Genomic DNA, 16,795 nt, shown 5'->3' with positions numbered 1-16,795 from the left:
AGTTTTGTGGTTAAGCAAATCTGCTTTCTTGAGTAATCATTAATTTACAGGGGTCTCCCATATCTTTCTACTACAATCACCTAGCAGGATTAGGTGTCTAATAACCTACTTTCTTTGCATGCGTGCATGCTCAGTCACTTCCTTTGTGTCTGACTCTTTGTGACCGTATGGACTGTAGCCCCACCAGGCTACAGAATCCTCCTGGGATTCTCCAGGCAGGAATACTAGAATGGGTTGCCATGCCCTCCTCTAGGGGATCTTCCCAGCCCAGGGATCAAACCCACCTCTCCTACATTGCAGGTGGATTCTTCACGCACTGAGGCCCTTGGGAGGCCCCTTTTCTCTGTCTGTGTCACATCTTGAGAGCCTGTCGGAAATGCAGACGCTCAGGCCCACCCCAAACTAACCACTCAGAGTCTGCATTTTAGCGAACTCCCCAGGGGATTCCTGTGTGCACATTGGGGTGGCTGCCCCCCTCCCACCACTCCCCAGAGTTTCCAGTTCTGCAGCTCGGCCCCAGCTGGGGATTTGCATCTCTAACAAGTTCCCAGGAACTGCTGGTACTCTGAAGGTGGGGCGGGGGGGGGGGGGGATGTGGTGGGGGGGATGTCGGGGAGGGGGCCCATTTTGAGAACCCTGGCCCTAGCGACTTGCTTCTCGAGGGGAAATGGGCAGGCTCACTGCAAAATCATCTGGGCGCTTAAAATAGTTTGCGGTTAATTTCTGAACATGTGAGCCATGCCTGGACACCTTCCTTGTTCAAAAAGGACAATAATTACACTTCAGGTGAATTGCACCCTTGTGCCCACCACCCTTGGTTCCTGATCACTCCTTCCTTCCCCCACCCCGCCCAAGGAAAGCCCTTCTGGACTTTTGAGGGGGGAAATTTCTTCAAATTTTCACTTCCTCTCTCTCCCAGCCCCAAGACCTGAACAAGTGTGTTTTGAGAGGGAATTTGACACTTTTGCTTGCGTCCCCCTCACGGCTTATGAGAAGGATTTAAGGGCAGGGCGGGTGCAGTTTTTCCACTGACTGTTTGGAGAGGGATACGAGATGGGGGTGGGGTGGGGGTGCCAGGCTTGGTTGGGGGGCAGCTTCAGTCATCCCAGCAAGAGATGAGGCTCAGCACATTGCCAAGGAGGTACTGGGTGTCGACAGAAGAAACAACCCTGTGTCGCGCACAGATGATCAGGAAACGGCTATTGGGGTGGGGTGTAGTGGGGAGGGGAGGCAGCCCCGGGCAGCTGGGAGAGGGCTAGCTGGGGTGGCAGCCCTGAACTAGGGGTGAGGAGGCAGTGTCGGTGCCTGGAGGATGGAGAGCCAGAGGCTCTGGGAAGCTGGATTTCAGAGGGAGCCGCGGGAATCACCTTTGGGCTGAGCAACCCGAGGTCCTCAGGGACCCTAGAGAGACAGGCTTCCGGGCCCACTGGGGCAGGGGCCAGATTGCAGGAGCGAGGGGCAGGAGGTGGGGGTAGAGGGACAAGCTCCATTCAGAAGCCCAACAATGAAGGATGCCCTAGAGCAGTGGTCCCCAGCCTTTTGGGCACCAGAGACCTGTTTCATGGAAGACAATTTTTCCATGAATGGGGGATGGGAGAGGGGAGTTTGGGGATGATTCAAGCACATTAAGTTTACTGTGCACTTTATGATTACTACACCTGCTCCACCTCAGATTATCAGGCATTAGATCTCAGAAGTTGGGGACCCCTGCCCTAGGGAAATAGGACAGGGGGGAAGGAGATACAGTTGGTCCCCATAGAATGCTGGAGAGCTTGGGAGCTGGGAGAGGAGAGTCCAGGGTCTTTTGCTCCCTGCAGAGGATAGGGACTCGGGACAAAGGGAGAAGGTTTGGGACAAGCTGAAGGATTATGGGGCCAGGTATCTGTTAAGGGCAAGGGGAGGATGCAGGGAACGAACTAGCAGCCACGGTCCTGCAGGTTCCCATTACAGGGGCTCTGACTTCGGATGCTCGGGACTGAAGCTGCCAGACGGAGGGGAGTGGAGTGAGGACGATGAACCCAGCACCAATCCTTGGTGAGGCAGGTAGGCAGCATCCTTCATTTCACAGCCCCCTGAAGCAGGTGCCGAGAGCAAGTCACATGTCAGTTTAATTCAACAGATACTTATTGAGCGCCTACTCTGTGCCAGGCTCTGGGGACATAGCTGAGAACAAAACAAAGGCCCAAGCTCACTAGAAACAGATCAGTAACTTACACAACCTGCTGAAAGGAACAGAGGCTTTGGTGCAAAAACACAGTGGGGTAGAAGGGATGGGGAGTCAGGAGGTGTCCTTTTGAACAGGAGGGAGGTGGGAGGAGCATGTGTAAAGGCCCTGTGGTGGGAGCTAGCCTAAATGTTGAAGGAGCAGTGAGGATGCTGGCAGGGGAGAACCTGGGGAGATTCAGCCTGCAGGAGGGGTCCAAACGATCAGAAAGAAGCCAGCGGGACTCCGGCCTTTTCCCTGAGCTGGAAGGAAGCTTCTGGGACTCTTAGGTCAGTGAAGAGGAAGACCTGGCTGAACAAGGAGGGGGCCTGCACCAAGGCTGAAGCAGGAGGGGATTCTGGATATGGATTGACTGGGGCCTTGGCTCTTTCTGATGGGTTTGGAAGGGGGTTGGTGAGAGAAAGAGGTGGCGAGGGTGACCCCCTGTCGACCTGAGCAGCCCGGAGGCAGAAGCCTGAGTTCCAATGAGGAGAGGTTGGGTAGGCAGCTGTGCGCTGGCCCCGAGTTCCAAGGAAGGGTTTGAGGGAGAGAAAAATCTAGGGGTGGTGCCAAGGAGAGCAAATAGCCAAGGTGGGGTTCCAGCCCATGTTTCACTCAAGGGGTCAGCTTTGTTCCCCACCCTGTTCTGGGCCCCAGGGAACCCTCCACAGCCTCCAAACATGTGGCTGGGGCTTAGCCTGGCCCTTGACTCAGGATTCTGCGTGGTCCTGGGTGGCCCACTGTGGGTCTCTCCTCTTTCTCGAGTGGGCTCGAGAATCACATGAGCGTGTCTGGCTCTTCCTTTTCTAGATGAGAAACTCGGGGTGGGCAGGTGAGGTGCCTAACCAGGGGTATTCTAAGATCCTGGTCTGCCTCCCTCCATGGCCTCCCAGAGGCGTGGGGCTGACCTTGGTCAAACCTGGGGTTGGTGCTGTCCTGGCCTCCCAGACCCTGCATGGGGGTGGGACCAGCAGCTGAGGACCCAAACAGGCCTCCAGGTGACCTGTCCACCTCCCCCATGAGCTTCTCCAGCCTTCTGTACTGGGCCCTATTCTGGACTGAGAACTACGTTCACAGCAGTCCACTGCCTTGCCTTGCTATATTCCTGAGTGTCTAGGGGTGTTCTCTGCTCCATCAGACCCGAGTCTTCATCTTCAGGCCCTGCCTAGTAAATGCTTCTTATAATGAAGTAGGAAAAAAAAAAAAAACAGGGGAACTATCCATGCCACTTCAGTTCCTGGTACTCAGAGGTGGCCCCGGGCACCATGTTCCACAACTCCCAGCATCCATGTTCTACACCTGGAGACCAGAGCCAGCAAGGCCCTGAGAAGAGGGCATGAGGGGCCGTCATGGCCCCATTCTATTGATACAGGTCGGTGGTGGGGGGAGCATTGGCTGCCTGAGCTGAGGTCTCTGTTCTCTTGGGCCAGCATATGGGTTTGTATCAGGAGAGGGCATGCTGGGGTCTCAGGCGTTCCCTGCTGCTCCCTGGAAGGCTGGGCTGCCAGGCGCTGTGCCCCAAAAGGAAGGAGGCTTCTAGCCTCCAAACTGGAGGGCAGGGGATTCTCAGATTGGGAACTCCAAACACTTGAGGGCAGGGCAGGGGTGACGGCCCGCTGGGCTGAGAGGCAAGGGACAGGCCCTCGGGGATGTTGGTGGGCACATGGGAATGAGTCGGCTGCTTCTGCTTGCTGCGGTCCTCAGAGTCTTGCTGTGGGTCAGGCTGTTCCCGTGTTCAAGGTGGAGGAGTGATGCAGAGGGTGCAGCTGGAGGGTGGGCAGGGGCACCCAGGGCCGAGGTGGCAGGCCAACGCTCAGCACGTGGCCAGCCGGTCACACACCCAGCCGTGCAGTTCGCTGCCACAGAAGGCGTCATTCCACTTCCCAGAGCCCAGCATCATCACGCAGTTCTCACCCTGGCCCGCGTCGTTGGGCTCCCCCGGCTGCCAGTTGCTGGAGCAGAAGGCTTCAGGTCAGAGGGTGAGGAAGGAGGAAGGGTCCCCTGGGCCCTCCCCACCCCATCACTGGATCCCCATCACAACTCCCAGCAGCCTGGAGACACCACCCTCCCTCCCCCGAGTCTAGTCTGAATCCAAACCCTGACCATCTCCCTTGGGTTCCATCCAGAAGCTCCCTAAGGCACATAACCCCCAAAACCCTCCTCTCCCATCACAGAAAGTTTCCCCTCCCCTCCAAGGGGTCCCTCCTCTACATTCCCCCCCTCTGCACCTATAGTCCAGGGGCTGATTGTCCATCCAGATAAACTCCCCCTCGATGTCCAGGTCCCGAAGGCCAATCCAGGAGCCCCTCCAGTTGGCGCGTTTGGCCAGGAAGTCCTGGGGAGGATAGGGCTGGAGGGCTGGGGAGCCGTGCCTGGGCTCCCCTGCCCTCACCCCACAGGAGATCGGGGTGGGGATCTGCCACTTCCCCTGCAGAACCCAGGCCCACCTGCTCCTCTGGGCTGTGGATGCTAACCAGCCGCCCGTGCAGATCTTCACAGGTGTACCGGGCCTGGATCCATTTCTTGGCTCCCTCCCCGAAGTAGTAGCACTTCTTTTGGAAATAGATCCATGCCTCGGGGCACGTGTTGCACACAGAGCCTGGGGTGGAGGAGAGGCTGAGGGGGGCAGCTGTGGTGGCCACTGTGGTGGTTTCTGTGGTAATTGCTGTGGTGCTGGGCACCATGGTGGGTGCTGTAGTGGATGTTGTTGTCGTGGGTACCAAGGTGGATGCTGTGTTGGGTACCGAGGAGAGTGCAGTGGCGGGTGCCATGGGTCCCACAGGCAGGGTGGGTGGCAGCATCTCTCCTGGGGTCTGGGCTGAAAAGCAGATCAACCCCAGGGCCTAACAGAAAGTCTCCTTCTTCTCTGGAGCTCCCATATTGATGTACATGTGAAACCATCCCCACGGCAGGAGCACCTCAGCCGCCACCACCATCAGCGCGCCCACCACCACTGTCAGTAACATTGTGGTCACCAGCACCCCCACCACAGGCACCCGCAATGGCCAGCAGCATCTCTCCACCACCAGCTCCACGGCCAGTGCCAAGCCAGCCACATCTTAGTCTCCAGTGCCAACGGCACGAGGAGGCCAAGACCGCCAGCATCACTTTCCCTGCTACCATCCCCACCAACAGCTGCCCCCCACAGCAACCCTCAGCACCCTCACGGTCATCACCCCCCAACCAGCACTCTTGGTGACTTTCTGGGAAATTGAGATGATTTTCTTCTAGTTGGTCAGGGGAGTCTGTGGTGGGGGTGGGGTAGGAGAAGAGGGCTGGGTAGGGACCACCGTGATCTTTCTTCCCTTGCCCCAACCCCAAGGAAACTCTCAGCCACTGTCACCACCACCAGCACTGCCAGTTAGAAGGTTAAAACCCACTCTAATTGGACTGACTCTCTCGCTATTTAAATTAGATTTTCTTAGAGTGAAATTCATGGAGGGCTCCATATCTTGGGTGGAATTTTTCTAAGGAGCCGTGGGTCCACCGAACTCTGAGGAGCCCTGGGGAGACTTCCCACACATCGGACTGTAACCAGAAGTCAGCCCTCTGGGGGGAACAGCGTCAAAACAGAAGAGGGCATCTCTGGTCCTTCAAGATAACTTTGGGGGATGATGCCCTGGCTCTGGGTCACATGATCATGGAGAGACAGCCACCGAGCTGGGCTCAGAACCCAGGCCACGGGGCCAGATTTTGGGGGAGGGAGTCTGATCAAATGAGATCCAGGTTCCAGTGGGGGGGGGTGGAGGGTACGGCGGGGTTTCTTGCTGGGATTCCCACAGCCACCCCAGGTCCCAGGGGACAGCACTCCTCCACACAGAGCAGAGATCCTTCCTCTTCTCTGACCTAGCTGGGGCTTCCCAGAGGCCAAAAATCAAGGGTACAGAGGGGCCAGGGGGTGGGTCTTCAGGCAGGATCACCCAGTTTCCACCCCAGGTTACAGGCACAGTAATTGAACCCTTTCTGCACCTTGCTGGGATCACCCGTATGACCCTCGGGACTGCCAGCATCATCTCTCTCATTGTCACCCCTGGGAAGACCCCGTGGTTCCCCTGGTCTGCACCACTGTGAGGTTACTCCCTCTTTTGCCCCGTGGCTGGGTCAGACAATCCTCCCGGAGGGCTGTGGCTAAGGGCCTCCTACCCACAACCCTCCCCTGAGTGGAGATGGTCAGAGGTGAGATCAGTAAAGAGAACCCATTTTTGGTGAATGCTCAACATCTTTACCTGGAGGGGGAAAAAGCGTGCAAGCCCCCCACCCAGGTCAGTGGAGCGGGGCTGCTGGAATCAGAAAGGGTTTTCTAAAGTGTCCCCATGTCGGTCCAACCACACACACAAGCACACACCCATCTGCACTGTCACGCCCACACCTCTACTGCAGGCTGGAACTGGTCGCACCCAAGGTCTCCTGCTTGCGCCGACAAGCCCCCTCCCCCACCCCCCACAGAGGCGCCTGCTCACCGTTGGACGCGCGTAGCTCGATCCACAACTTTCCCACCTCCTCTTGGAGTCTTCCCAGTGAATCCAAGGCCTGACGCATCTCATTCAAGCCTTGAGTGGTTAGGTCAGGGGTAGCGGGGGAAGAGTCAAAAGTGTTTGTTTTTAATTTGCGGAGGGACGGGGCACAGATCCAGGCATACCTCCCTGCCCCCTACCCCGCTGTTCCTCCCCAGCCGCTCACCGCGGGACTTCAGGTCACTCAGGTCAGCTCGAATACCATCCAGGTTCCAGGAGAGCTCAGACTCTGATGGGGGTGGTGGGGGGGGGCAGGGCTGGTGTCAGGGATGTTGCTCCCGAGCTGCACAGGCCCCCCTTAGCTCTAGAACCCAAGGCCTCACCCCACCCCGCCCCCAGCTCTCACCCTGAGATTCCATTCTCTTCTGTTCAGCTTGGATTCGTTCCACGTCCTGCATTATCTGGGCAGCTGGTTGCAGGGGAGGGGGCTCAGTGGTAAGCAAATTCTCAGACTCACCCCCAAGTAGTCCCTTCCTGACACCTTCACTCCCACTCTCCACCCCCCAACCCTGCCACCAGCGTTGTCTCTTCACCTGAGTCTTTAAAGTCACTTGCCCATTTTGCAACTCATGGAGGGCTGGAGCCCTGTGTCCACATGTTCATCCAGCCTCCTTAGACCCCAAGCTCAGCTTGCTCACCCTGGGATTTCTGGGCCATCTGGTCACCCGTGTGTCTTTCCAAGTCCTTGGACACCTGAGAGACTGGAGCAGGGGGAGAAAAGACCTGTCGAGCTAGGAAGGCAGGTTGGCGAATCACCCCCAACCCCCAGCCAAAGTGCACCGACCCCCATCACATCATCTGGATGACCGCAGCTGTTGCTTCATTTAAAAGCGATTAAAAATTGTTCTTAATTCCAAGGACACGAGTACAAGCAGATCTGGTTTTATTTCACTTGGCAGCTAACGCATGTTTTACAAGACAAAGGTCTGTGGCGACCCTGCTTTGTTAAGTCTGTGAGTGCCATTTTTCCAGCTGCATTTGCTCCCTTCCCGTCTCAGTGTCACATTTTGGTAACTCTCGCAATTTTTCGAACTTTTTCATTCTGGCTGTATCTGTTATGATGGTCTGTGGTTAGTGATCTCTGATCATGGTTTTAGGGCACCAGGAACCACGCCCATATATGGCGAACTTAATTGATGAATGTTGTGTGCGTTCTGACTGCTTCACTGACCAGCAGTTCCCCCATCTCTGTCCCTCTTTTGGGGCCTCCCCATTCCCTGAGACACAACAATACTGAAATGAAGTCAATGAATATCCCTACAGTGGCCTCCATGTGTTCAAGTGAAAGGAAGAGTCACATGTCACTCACTTTAAATTAAAAGCTAGGAGTGATGAAGTTTAGTGAGGAAGGCACCTGGAAGGCTGAAACAGACCAAAAGCTAAGCCTTTTGTGCTGAATAGTTAGCCGAGTGGTGAATGCAAAGGAAATGTTCTCAGAGGAGATTAAGAATGCTACTCCAATAAAGACACGAATGATGTGGAAGTGAAACAGCCTCACAGCTAATACTGAGAAAGTTTTCGTGATCTGGAGAGATCAAACCAGCCGCAACATTTCATGAAGTCAAAGCCAAAGAAGCCTGAGCGCCATAGAATTGATGCTTTTGAATTGTGGTGCTGGAAAAGACTTGAGAGTTTCGTGGACTGCAAGGAGCTCAAACCAGTCCATCCTAAAGTAAATCAACCCTAAATATTCATTGGAAGGACTGATGCTGAAGCTGAAGCTCCAATACTCTGGCCACCTTATGCAAACAGCCGACTCATTGTAAAAGACCCTGATGCTGGAAAAGATTGAGGGCAGGGGGAGAAGGGGGCGGCAGAGGATGAGATGGTTGAATGGCATCACCGACTCAATGGACTTGAATTTGAACAAAGTCTGGGAAATAGTGAAGAACAGGGAAGTCTGGTGTGCTGCAGTCCATGAGGTTGCAAAGAGTCGGACGTGACATAGTGACTGAACAACAACAAATTCTCATCTAGAGCAAGACCCTAAGTCTCTTCAGTTCTAAGACAGCTGAGAGAGGTGAGGAAGTTGCAGAAGAAAAGTGTTCAGCCTGCAGAAGTTGGTTCATGAGGTTTAAGGAAAGAGGCCGCCCCCATAATATGAAAGGGAAAGCAGCCAGTGCTGGTGAGAAGCTCAGCTAGTTCTCCAGAAGATCAAGCTAATTCACGAAGGTGGCTGCACTAAACAAGAGATTTCTGTTGTAGATGAAATAGCCTTGTATTGGGGGAAGATGCCATCTTTCATAACTAGAAAGGAAAAGTCAATGCCCGGCATTAAAGCTTCAAAGGATGGAACGTCCCTGTGGTCCAGTGGTTAAGAATCAGCCTACCAATGCAGAGGACATGAGTTCAATCCCTGGTCCAGGGAGATCCAACACGCCTCAGAGCAACAAAGCCACTGCGACCACTGAGCTTGCATGCCTTAGAGCCCGAGCCCCACGACCAGAAAAGCCTTCATTCTCCACAAGTAGAGAAAGCCGACATGCAGCAATGAAGACCCAGAGCAGCCAATAAATAAATAATTTTTTAAAAAGCATCCAAGCCCCTCTCTTGTTAGGGGCTAATGCAGCTGGCGAATTTCAGTTGAAGCCAGTGCTCATTTAACATTCTGAAAATCCTGGGGCCATTAAGAAGTATGCTAAATCTACTCAGCTCATGCTCTATAAATGGAACAGCAAAGCCTGGATGACAGCACACCTGTTTACAACACGGTTTACTGGGTATTTTAAGCCCACTGGTTGAGACCTACTGCTTAGAGAAGAAAGTTCCTTTCAAAATATGACTGCGCATTGGCAATGCATCCAGTAACGCAAGGAATCTGATGGAGACAGACAAGGAGATTCACGTTGTTTTCATGCCTGCTAATCCAGCATCCATGCCGCGGCCCAGAGATCAAGGAGGCATTTTGACTTTCAAGTCTTATTCTTTAAGAAATACATTTCATAAGACTAGAGCTGCCAGGCTTCCCTGGTGGCCCAGATGGCTAAGAATCCTCCACTTGCAGGACACCTGGGTTCGATCCCTGAGGGTTGGGAATATCCCCTGAAGGAGGGCATGGTAACCCACTCCAGTATTCTTGCCTGGTGATCCCCATGGACAGAGGAGCCTGGCAGGCTACAGGCCAAGGGATCACAAAAAGTTGGACATGACTGAATGACTAAGCACATCAAGCGGCCGCAGATAGTGATTCCACTGATGGATCCGGGCAAAGTCCACTGAAAACCTCCTGGAAAGGATTCGCCACTCCAAACGACATGAAGATCAGGTGTGATTCACAGGACGAGGTCAAGCTATCAACGTTAACGGGAATTTGGGAGGAGTTGATTCCAACCCTCAAGAGGGGTTCAAGACTTCAATGAAAGAAGTCACTACAGATGTGAAGGGAACAGCGAGAGAACTCGAATTAGAAGGGGAACCTGAAGACCGGCTTCCCTGGTGGGAAGAGTAAAGACGGTAAAGAGTCTGCCTGCAATGCAGAAGAAGCAGGAGACCCAGGTTCAATCCCTGGGTTGGGAAGATCCCCTGGAGAAGGGAATGGCAACCCATTCCAGTGTTCTTACCTGGAGAATTCCATAGACAGAGGAGTTTGGCGGGCTACAGTCCATGGGGTTGCAAAGAGTCGGACACGACTGAGTGACTAACACTTTCACTGAAGCTGAGACTAAATTGCTGCCGTCTCAGAATAAAACCCTCCACCAGCAAAAAAGATTATGACTCGCTGAAGGCTCAGATGATGATCAGCAATTTTTTGAGCAAGAAGGTATTTTGACATTAAGGTATATACACTTTCTTTAGACCTAATGTTATTAAACATTTAACAGACCACAGTATCATGCAATCATAACTTCTATGTATACTGAGAAACCAAAATATTCCTGTGACTTCCTTTATTGTGACATTGGCTTTATTCTGGAACCAAACCCTTGATATGTCTGAGGTCTGCCCGTACTCAGGAAAGTGCAGGCAAGAGTCCAGTGAACCTGTGTACGCTTCCGCCACCCAGAACAAAATGCAAAAGCAGCAGGCATTTCTCAAAAGCTCACTGGACTCGGTTCTGAGCTCTTCAAAAGTCTTTTTCTTTTTTTTTCTCCTGCCTCTTAGCACTAACATGATGCCTGTTTTACAGGTGTGGAAGCTGAGGTACAGAGCAGGTAGGTATCAGCTCAGAGCCGCCCCTGAAAGAGTCTCTGGGTTTTCATCCCCCACCCCACCTCCTCAGGCTAGCATAGACCGACCCTTAGATCCTGGGAGAGACACTGGAGCCCAGACTTCCTCATCCCACACCAGTCAGTGGCAGAAGCAAGACAAGAGCCTGGTTGCTGCCCCACTCTGCCCCGCGCCTCCCCCCTCGGCCCCTGCATACCGTTCTGGGCGGCAGTCTCCTCCAGCTGTTTTAGATTTCGTGTGTTTTCCCAGTCTGGGGCATGGGAGAGGGGGTGATGGGGGAGAGGAGAGGAGAGAAAGGATGTATTTCGGGTGTTCCCATCCATCCACACCCCACCTGCCAGCTGGAGATGGAGGTTTGGGGTGGGAAGTGTCCCAAGGTGGGGAGATCAGGGAAATTGGGCTCCCCAGGATCTGAGAGTGGGGGTCTGGGAGGGAACATGAGATGGGGGTCTTGGGGGTTAGGGGTATCCTCACGCCACAAGAGAAGCAGAGTCAGCAGCCCAGCCCATAGCGCCGTCATCACCAGTGCCAGCAGGGCCAGCTGCGTTCCCCTAGAACAGCATGGCCTCCGCCTTCTGGAAAATTTTGTGAATTCTGCCAGGAACAGGGGGAGCAACAGGGAGTGCAGGGTGAGGCTAGGCTCCGGCTTGGCCGGTCTTCCCATCACCCAGAGTTGTGGGAGCTCGTCCAGAGCCCACAGTGAAGCAGAGGGTCTCAGTGGACCCCCAGCCTCCTCTGGACATTTTACCCACATGCTGCTCTCATGTCTGTCAGCAATTGCCAGCCCCCCCATCTTTGTCTGTCTCTGCATCTCTGAGTCTGTCCCTCTGCCAGTCCAGCCCAAAGACGGCTGCTCCTTCTGCCCACGTTCCAGCAGCCAGCAAGCCTGACATGGTGCCAGGCCACTGTCCAGAGAGATGGGTCTGGGAGCCGGGAGCTAAGAGCCAGCCCCCCTCCACAGACCCCCCCCCAACTGGCCGACCGATGCCCCTTCTCCCTTGTGTGGGTTCAGTTACCTGTCTGCCCCCGGTGCTGGCTCCCCAGCTCCATCTCAGGAAGACTGGGTCCTCCTTCCCGGCCCCCACCCCCAGCCCTCACCCCCATGCCTATTCCCTAAACACCAGACACTGGGTCTCAGTTCCCCCCAAATCCAAGCTCTTCCCTCACCCACTCTGGGCTCCCCCAGAACTCTACCTTGCTGCCCCATTGCAGGCCCGGGTGCCCTCCCCTCAGCCCGGCTGTGAGGAGTCATTGTGTTGGGTTCCACTTGTTCTGAGTCCCCTTCATATGGCTGTCGGTCTATCAGGCTCCCCCGTGCCCCAACTGGAGCTGGGTTTCTTTTGGTCTTGAGGGTGTTGCGTCAGGGAAGGGAGTGGCCCGAAGCTTCCTTTGTCTGCCTGGCTCTGTGCCACGAACCCCAGTCAGGGCTCACCTCCCTTCCCTTGTTGGGCTTTTGCTAAAAATTCACTATTCTTTCCAAATAGGGTCCTTGGAGCCCCGCTCCTCTCCTGGGTGGAAGATAGGAGGTCAGAGTTGTTGACCTGGTCAGGGTCAGCTTCAGAGAGTTCTCTCACCTGAGTAGGAACTTTCCTCCATGGCAGCGCTGCTTGGATTCTCCCAGTGATGGGCTGCTCACTACCTGTCAAGGCAGCCCACTTGACAGGCACAGTGGCGGCAGTTCTGGCTGGGATCTGGGTTTTAACAGGGGCTGAGGGTTAGATGTCAAGCTCTAGTTACTCATACAGGCCAGCACCTGGGACTTGAGGAGGGCAGTGACAATTGGCTGGTTTTGTTTAGTCTATGACTGGAAATAAATGCTGCAGTTAACTGGGGGATGCAACTGGTGTGGAGGGTGAGGGGCCTGAAGCCAGAGGTGGGCACCCAGGGGCCCATCACATGTGAGGCGCAGAGCAAGTGTTCCACCAGTGTGCACCTGAGTCATCTTGGCAAGTGGCTTGACCTCAAAACCAGTTTCCTCATCCACCATGTGACAAAATTAAGGTATTCTACTCCATAGGGTGGTCTGCTCCAGGTGGGTGTGTAAAGTGCTTTGGGACATCGCAAGCACTGAAAACACCATCAGCTATTGTTACTGCTGCCGCCAGTGCAACCTCAGCCCAGGACTCCATCTTTCTGAGCCTCAGTTTTCCCCTCTGTAAAATGGGGTGACCCATGAGCCAGGGTCGGACCAAATGAGATAACAGCAGACTTAAGGCTTGTGGCACAGCTGCACACAGTGGGTCTTCAGGTCTTAGATAGCTATCTCAAGCATCCATTCTGTGCCAGTTCCTGCTGGGACGTTCAGACTCTGTCACCCAGGCCTCAGCTTTCTTCTCTTCCGACGTGCCCAAGGCGTTTTTAAAAGTCTCTTGACTCTAAAGTACCTACTAGGTGCTAAGAGCATGGGCTCTGCCATCAGAGAAGCCTGGGGTCCACCAGCTGCCCTGCCTTGCTGGGTGACAATGGGCAAGTCGCTTCCCCTCTCTGAGTCTCAGAGAAACGGAGAATGGGACAGACAGGCTGTTGTTCAAACTGGGTCTTTCACCATCCTGGAGGAAGCCAAAGGGGTCACCATCCTGTGGCCGGACGTGCGCGAGCCCGTGCTGACCAGATCTGGGGCTGAGTCCTGGCTTCTCCCTATAAAAACGACTCAGTTTGCCCATCTGTAAACTGGGGACAAGCGGCAGCACTGGCTCCCCTGGAGGCAGCATTGGAGGTGCTGGTACACAGTAGGTGAACTAAGGGACCCAGAGGGGAAGGAATCTGCCCACACCACACCGCGGTGGGACTGGACCTAGAACCCAGAATGGGTGACCTCGGAACCTATTGGCTCCACCCCTGGGAGACATGACCTCCTGGTGTGTGTGTGCTGCTGAGGGCTGGGGTGACGGGGTCCTATGCCAGCTTACCTTTCTAACACGAGCACTCCTTTCCCTGCTTACAACCTTCCATAGCTCCCCAGGGTCCGGCACAATCAGACCCTCATGCACCCACCGAGCCCATCTTTCTTGCTCAGTCATGCCAGTCAACTGGGTTTCACTTCCCCGAACCTGGTCCCTGCACACACCTGGCAATTCCATCCCCACCTGCCCCCCTGCCCACCGTCCATTTCATAGGCAGTCCTCTTCCTGGCCATTCCTCGAGACTCAGTCCAGAGGTCAGTTCTTCCAGGAAGCCTTTACACTTTCCACAACTACCACACACAGACACACACACACAAACACACACACAGACACACACACTGTCACAGACTCAGAGGCACGGACGCACAATCACATGTGTTGCGCACTCACATGAGTCTGGAGCGTGTCGCTGTCTTCTGGTCAGTTGGGGCCAATGGGAGAGGCTGGCAGAAGCCACGGGCTGTGGTGAGGAGTTTAAACCCAGAGAGATACTTTCTTCTGAAACTAGATTCACCCACTGCTTGTATTTTCACAGACCTAATTATGGGCTCGCCGCCCGGATAACCCCAGTCCACGCATGGCCTCCTCTGAAGCTCCCTGCCACCTGGCCAGGTCTCTGCTATGTTGAGCTCCATCTCTCAGGAGAACAAACTGAGTTCTGAGGCACCAAGTCACCTTCCCAAAGTGCCAAAGGAACTAAGAGATAGAGTCAGGATTCGAACCCAAAATGACTAAATCGTCATGCTGGGAAGAGGGAGAGATGGAGAGAGGGAGAAGGAGGAGAGAGGAAAATAAGGAAGGAGGGAGGGAGGGAAGAGTGAAAAAGAAACATATGTGAGATAATGCGATAACCCTCCCGTCAAATACTGACAGTTTTGATATATGGTTTATTTTAGTAGCAACCCATGTTGGGCACAGTCCTCTGTGTCTTAGAGGCATTAACAAATGTCACGTTCCTGACCAACCACCTTATGAGGCAGACAGTTTTGTTACCAATGCTGTCTTATGGATGAAAGATGGGAAGCACAGAGAGGGTAAGTAACTTTCCAAGGTCACACGGCTCACAAATGGCAGAGCCAGGATTTGAACCCAGGTGGTGTGGGTCCTGAGTCTGCAGCCTTCCCCACCATGCACCTAGCCTTGTACTGACAGGGAACTTCCTGACATCTCATGCACCCTGCTCTTCCTCCCTGAAACGTGTCTCCTGATCCTTAACCCAAGGCTTCTCAGTGGGGAAACATCCTGTGCTGAACTCCTGGTTGGGCTGCCTTCCCGCCCCAGGCCTGATGCTCTGCCTCTCAGAAAGATGTCCACCTGTGCCCACCGTGTTCCACTTCCCAACCAGGACTAGGCCAGGCTGTCCACCAAGCAGGAAGGGGCTGGCTGGAATGTCCCTGGACGGCAGACTGCAAGATAGCAATCACTGCGTTTGCTCCTCTGTCACACTGTATCCCTGGCTTGGGGATGAGTAGCCTTCAGCATTTGTCTACTGAGTGAATGACTCTGGTGGCCTGAGGCTGCTCATACTGGGCCCCCAAATGTCCCTTGCAACCTTGATGAGGGCTAATTGTGGGGGCCTGAACCCTTGGCATGGTTTGCCGAGTGACAGAGGAGAAACACTCTAAGTTGGGGAGAGAGTTATCATCTGGGCATCAGAGAGAGGTCACAGGGAGCCACTGGATGGACAAAGATGGCAGGGAGCCTGGGGAGTGGGGACCCTGGGGGACTTTCATGGGGGCCAGGTGGCAAAGGGGACAATAGTGGGGGCTGTCACCTGGTCCAGGAACCAGAGGAGGTGGCCGGGGGCAGTAGCTATTTAGATGGAGAGAAGCAGGTAGGTTTGAGGTGAGATGGCCTTGGTAATGGGAAAGAGATGGGGACGGATGCTCAGAAGATGCTATGGAAGATGACAAGTCTCGGCTGGAGTGTCTGGGTGGACAGCCGGGCAGAGAGGACACTGGCAGAGGAGGAGAAAGTTTGGGAAGAAGTCCTGCAGGGCTGTGGCTAGGCCTCAAGACCGAGTCCCGGATACAGGCTGGGGCTGGAGTAGAAGCTTGTCATGGAGTCTGGTGTTTCCCAGCTTCTGACAGCTCTGAAGGTGGATGCACCCATCCCCGATCGCTGCTGGTGCCCACTGGTCCTCCGTGTTCTAACTGGCGCTGGAGGGCTCACTGCGGTCCTGGGTCTCCGCCAAGACTCAATTTAGGCAAGAGGATGTTTGAAGGGCACAGCCCCCCTCCCGACTCTGGGGGCGGGGGACCGTATCACAGACCGCCTGCTCCCTCTTCCCTTCGGCAGTGTCAACCCACGTCCCTCACTGACGTTAGGGGATAAACAGGAAACCACGCGGATGTGGGCTGTGACCCGAAAGTTTTGGTTCTCCTTTCAGGGTCTGCATCCCTACACCGCTGGTAGTCACTCCTGGATCTGGACTCCGTAGGAACTGGTCAGAGATTAGGCAATGACCGTAAACAATTCTCAGGCGGGATCCCAGCCGCAATGGGGACCTCCTGGACCCCGATTCGTCCCCCACGAGGCTCCCATCCCCAACACTAACCAGTCCTCGGTGCGACGCCCACGCAGAATCTCAGCACCAGGGACAGGGCCCGACACTCAAAGCAGCTGGGATGAAGGGAGGAACCTCGCGACCTTGACCCGGACCCCGTCCTGGCACAGCTCAGGGCTCACCCCGCCTGTCCAGTTTTTCCTGATGTTTCTGGGAGGGCAAGGAAAGGGTGTGTGAGTGTGTGGTGGGGGAGGCAAGTAGGTGTGTCAAATTCAGGAGGACTTCCAGGCGGAGATGTCTTTAAAGCTGGGTTTCTCATTCTCGGCACTGGTTGACGTTGGAGCCAGATGATTCCTTGTCGCAGGGGAGCGGTCTTGTGTATTATCGAATATTTAGCAACGTCCGTGGTCTCTGCTCTGGTCTTCCCAGGTGCCTTGGTGTTAAAGAATCTGCCTGCCAATGCAGGAGACGCGGGTTCGATCCCTGGGTTGGGAAGATCCGC

General features: G+C 54.7%; 1 protein-coding gene across 4 annotated transcripts; it reads right to left on the bottom strand.

Annotated features, from left to right (window-relative positions):
* Positions 1-2,267: 2,267 nt before the first annotated feature.
* FCER2 (Fc epsilon receptor II) lies at positions 2,268-14,302 on the bottom strand. 4 transcript variants are annotated; one of them, XM_088838966.1, is made up of 11 exons: positions 14,178-14,302; positions 12,459-12,575; positions 11,359-11,478; positions 11,081-11,134; positions 7,356-7,418; positions 7,064-7,126; positions 6,884-6,946; positions 6,664-6,753; positions 4,651-5,021; positions 4,432-4,538; positions 2,268-4,155 (listed from the first exon to the last, which is right to left on the bottom strand). In XM_088838966.1, exons 2-11 carry the CDS (start codon positions 12,478-12,480, stop codon positions 4,017-4,019), a joined length of 1,092 nt encoding a protein of 363 aa, XP_088695092.1. In that variant the 5' UTR covers positions 12,481-12,575; positions 14,178-14,302; the 3' UTR covers positions 2,268-4,016. The 4 variants fall into 4 exon arrangements, with proteins under 4 accessions (XP_088695092.1, XP_088695093.1, XP_055286919.2 ...); XM_088838967.1 differs by having other exon boundaries at positions 4,651-4,802; XM_055430944.2 differs by lacking the exons at positions 12,459-12,575; positions 14,178-14,302 and adding an exon at positions 12,079-12,223.
* Between the last annotated feature and the right edge of the window lie 2,493 nt (positions 14,303-16,795).

This window comes from Moschus berezovskii, chromosome 8 (genome assembly GCF_049115385.1).
Source record: "Moschus berezovskii isolate FMDL1 chromosome 8, NW_MosBer_1.0, whole genome shotgun sequence".
NCBI classification, from domain to species: Eukaryota; Metazoa; Chordata; class Mammalia; order Artiodactyla; family Moschidae; genus Moschus; species Moschus berezovskii.
The sequence above is the reverse complement of the archived record's forward strand: the minus strand, read 5'-3'. Positions and strand labels throughout refer to the sequence as shown.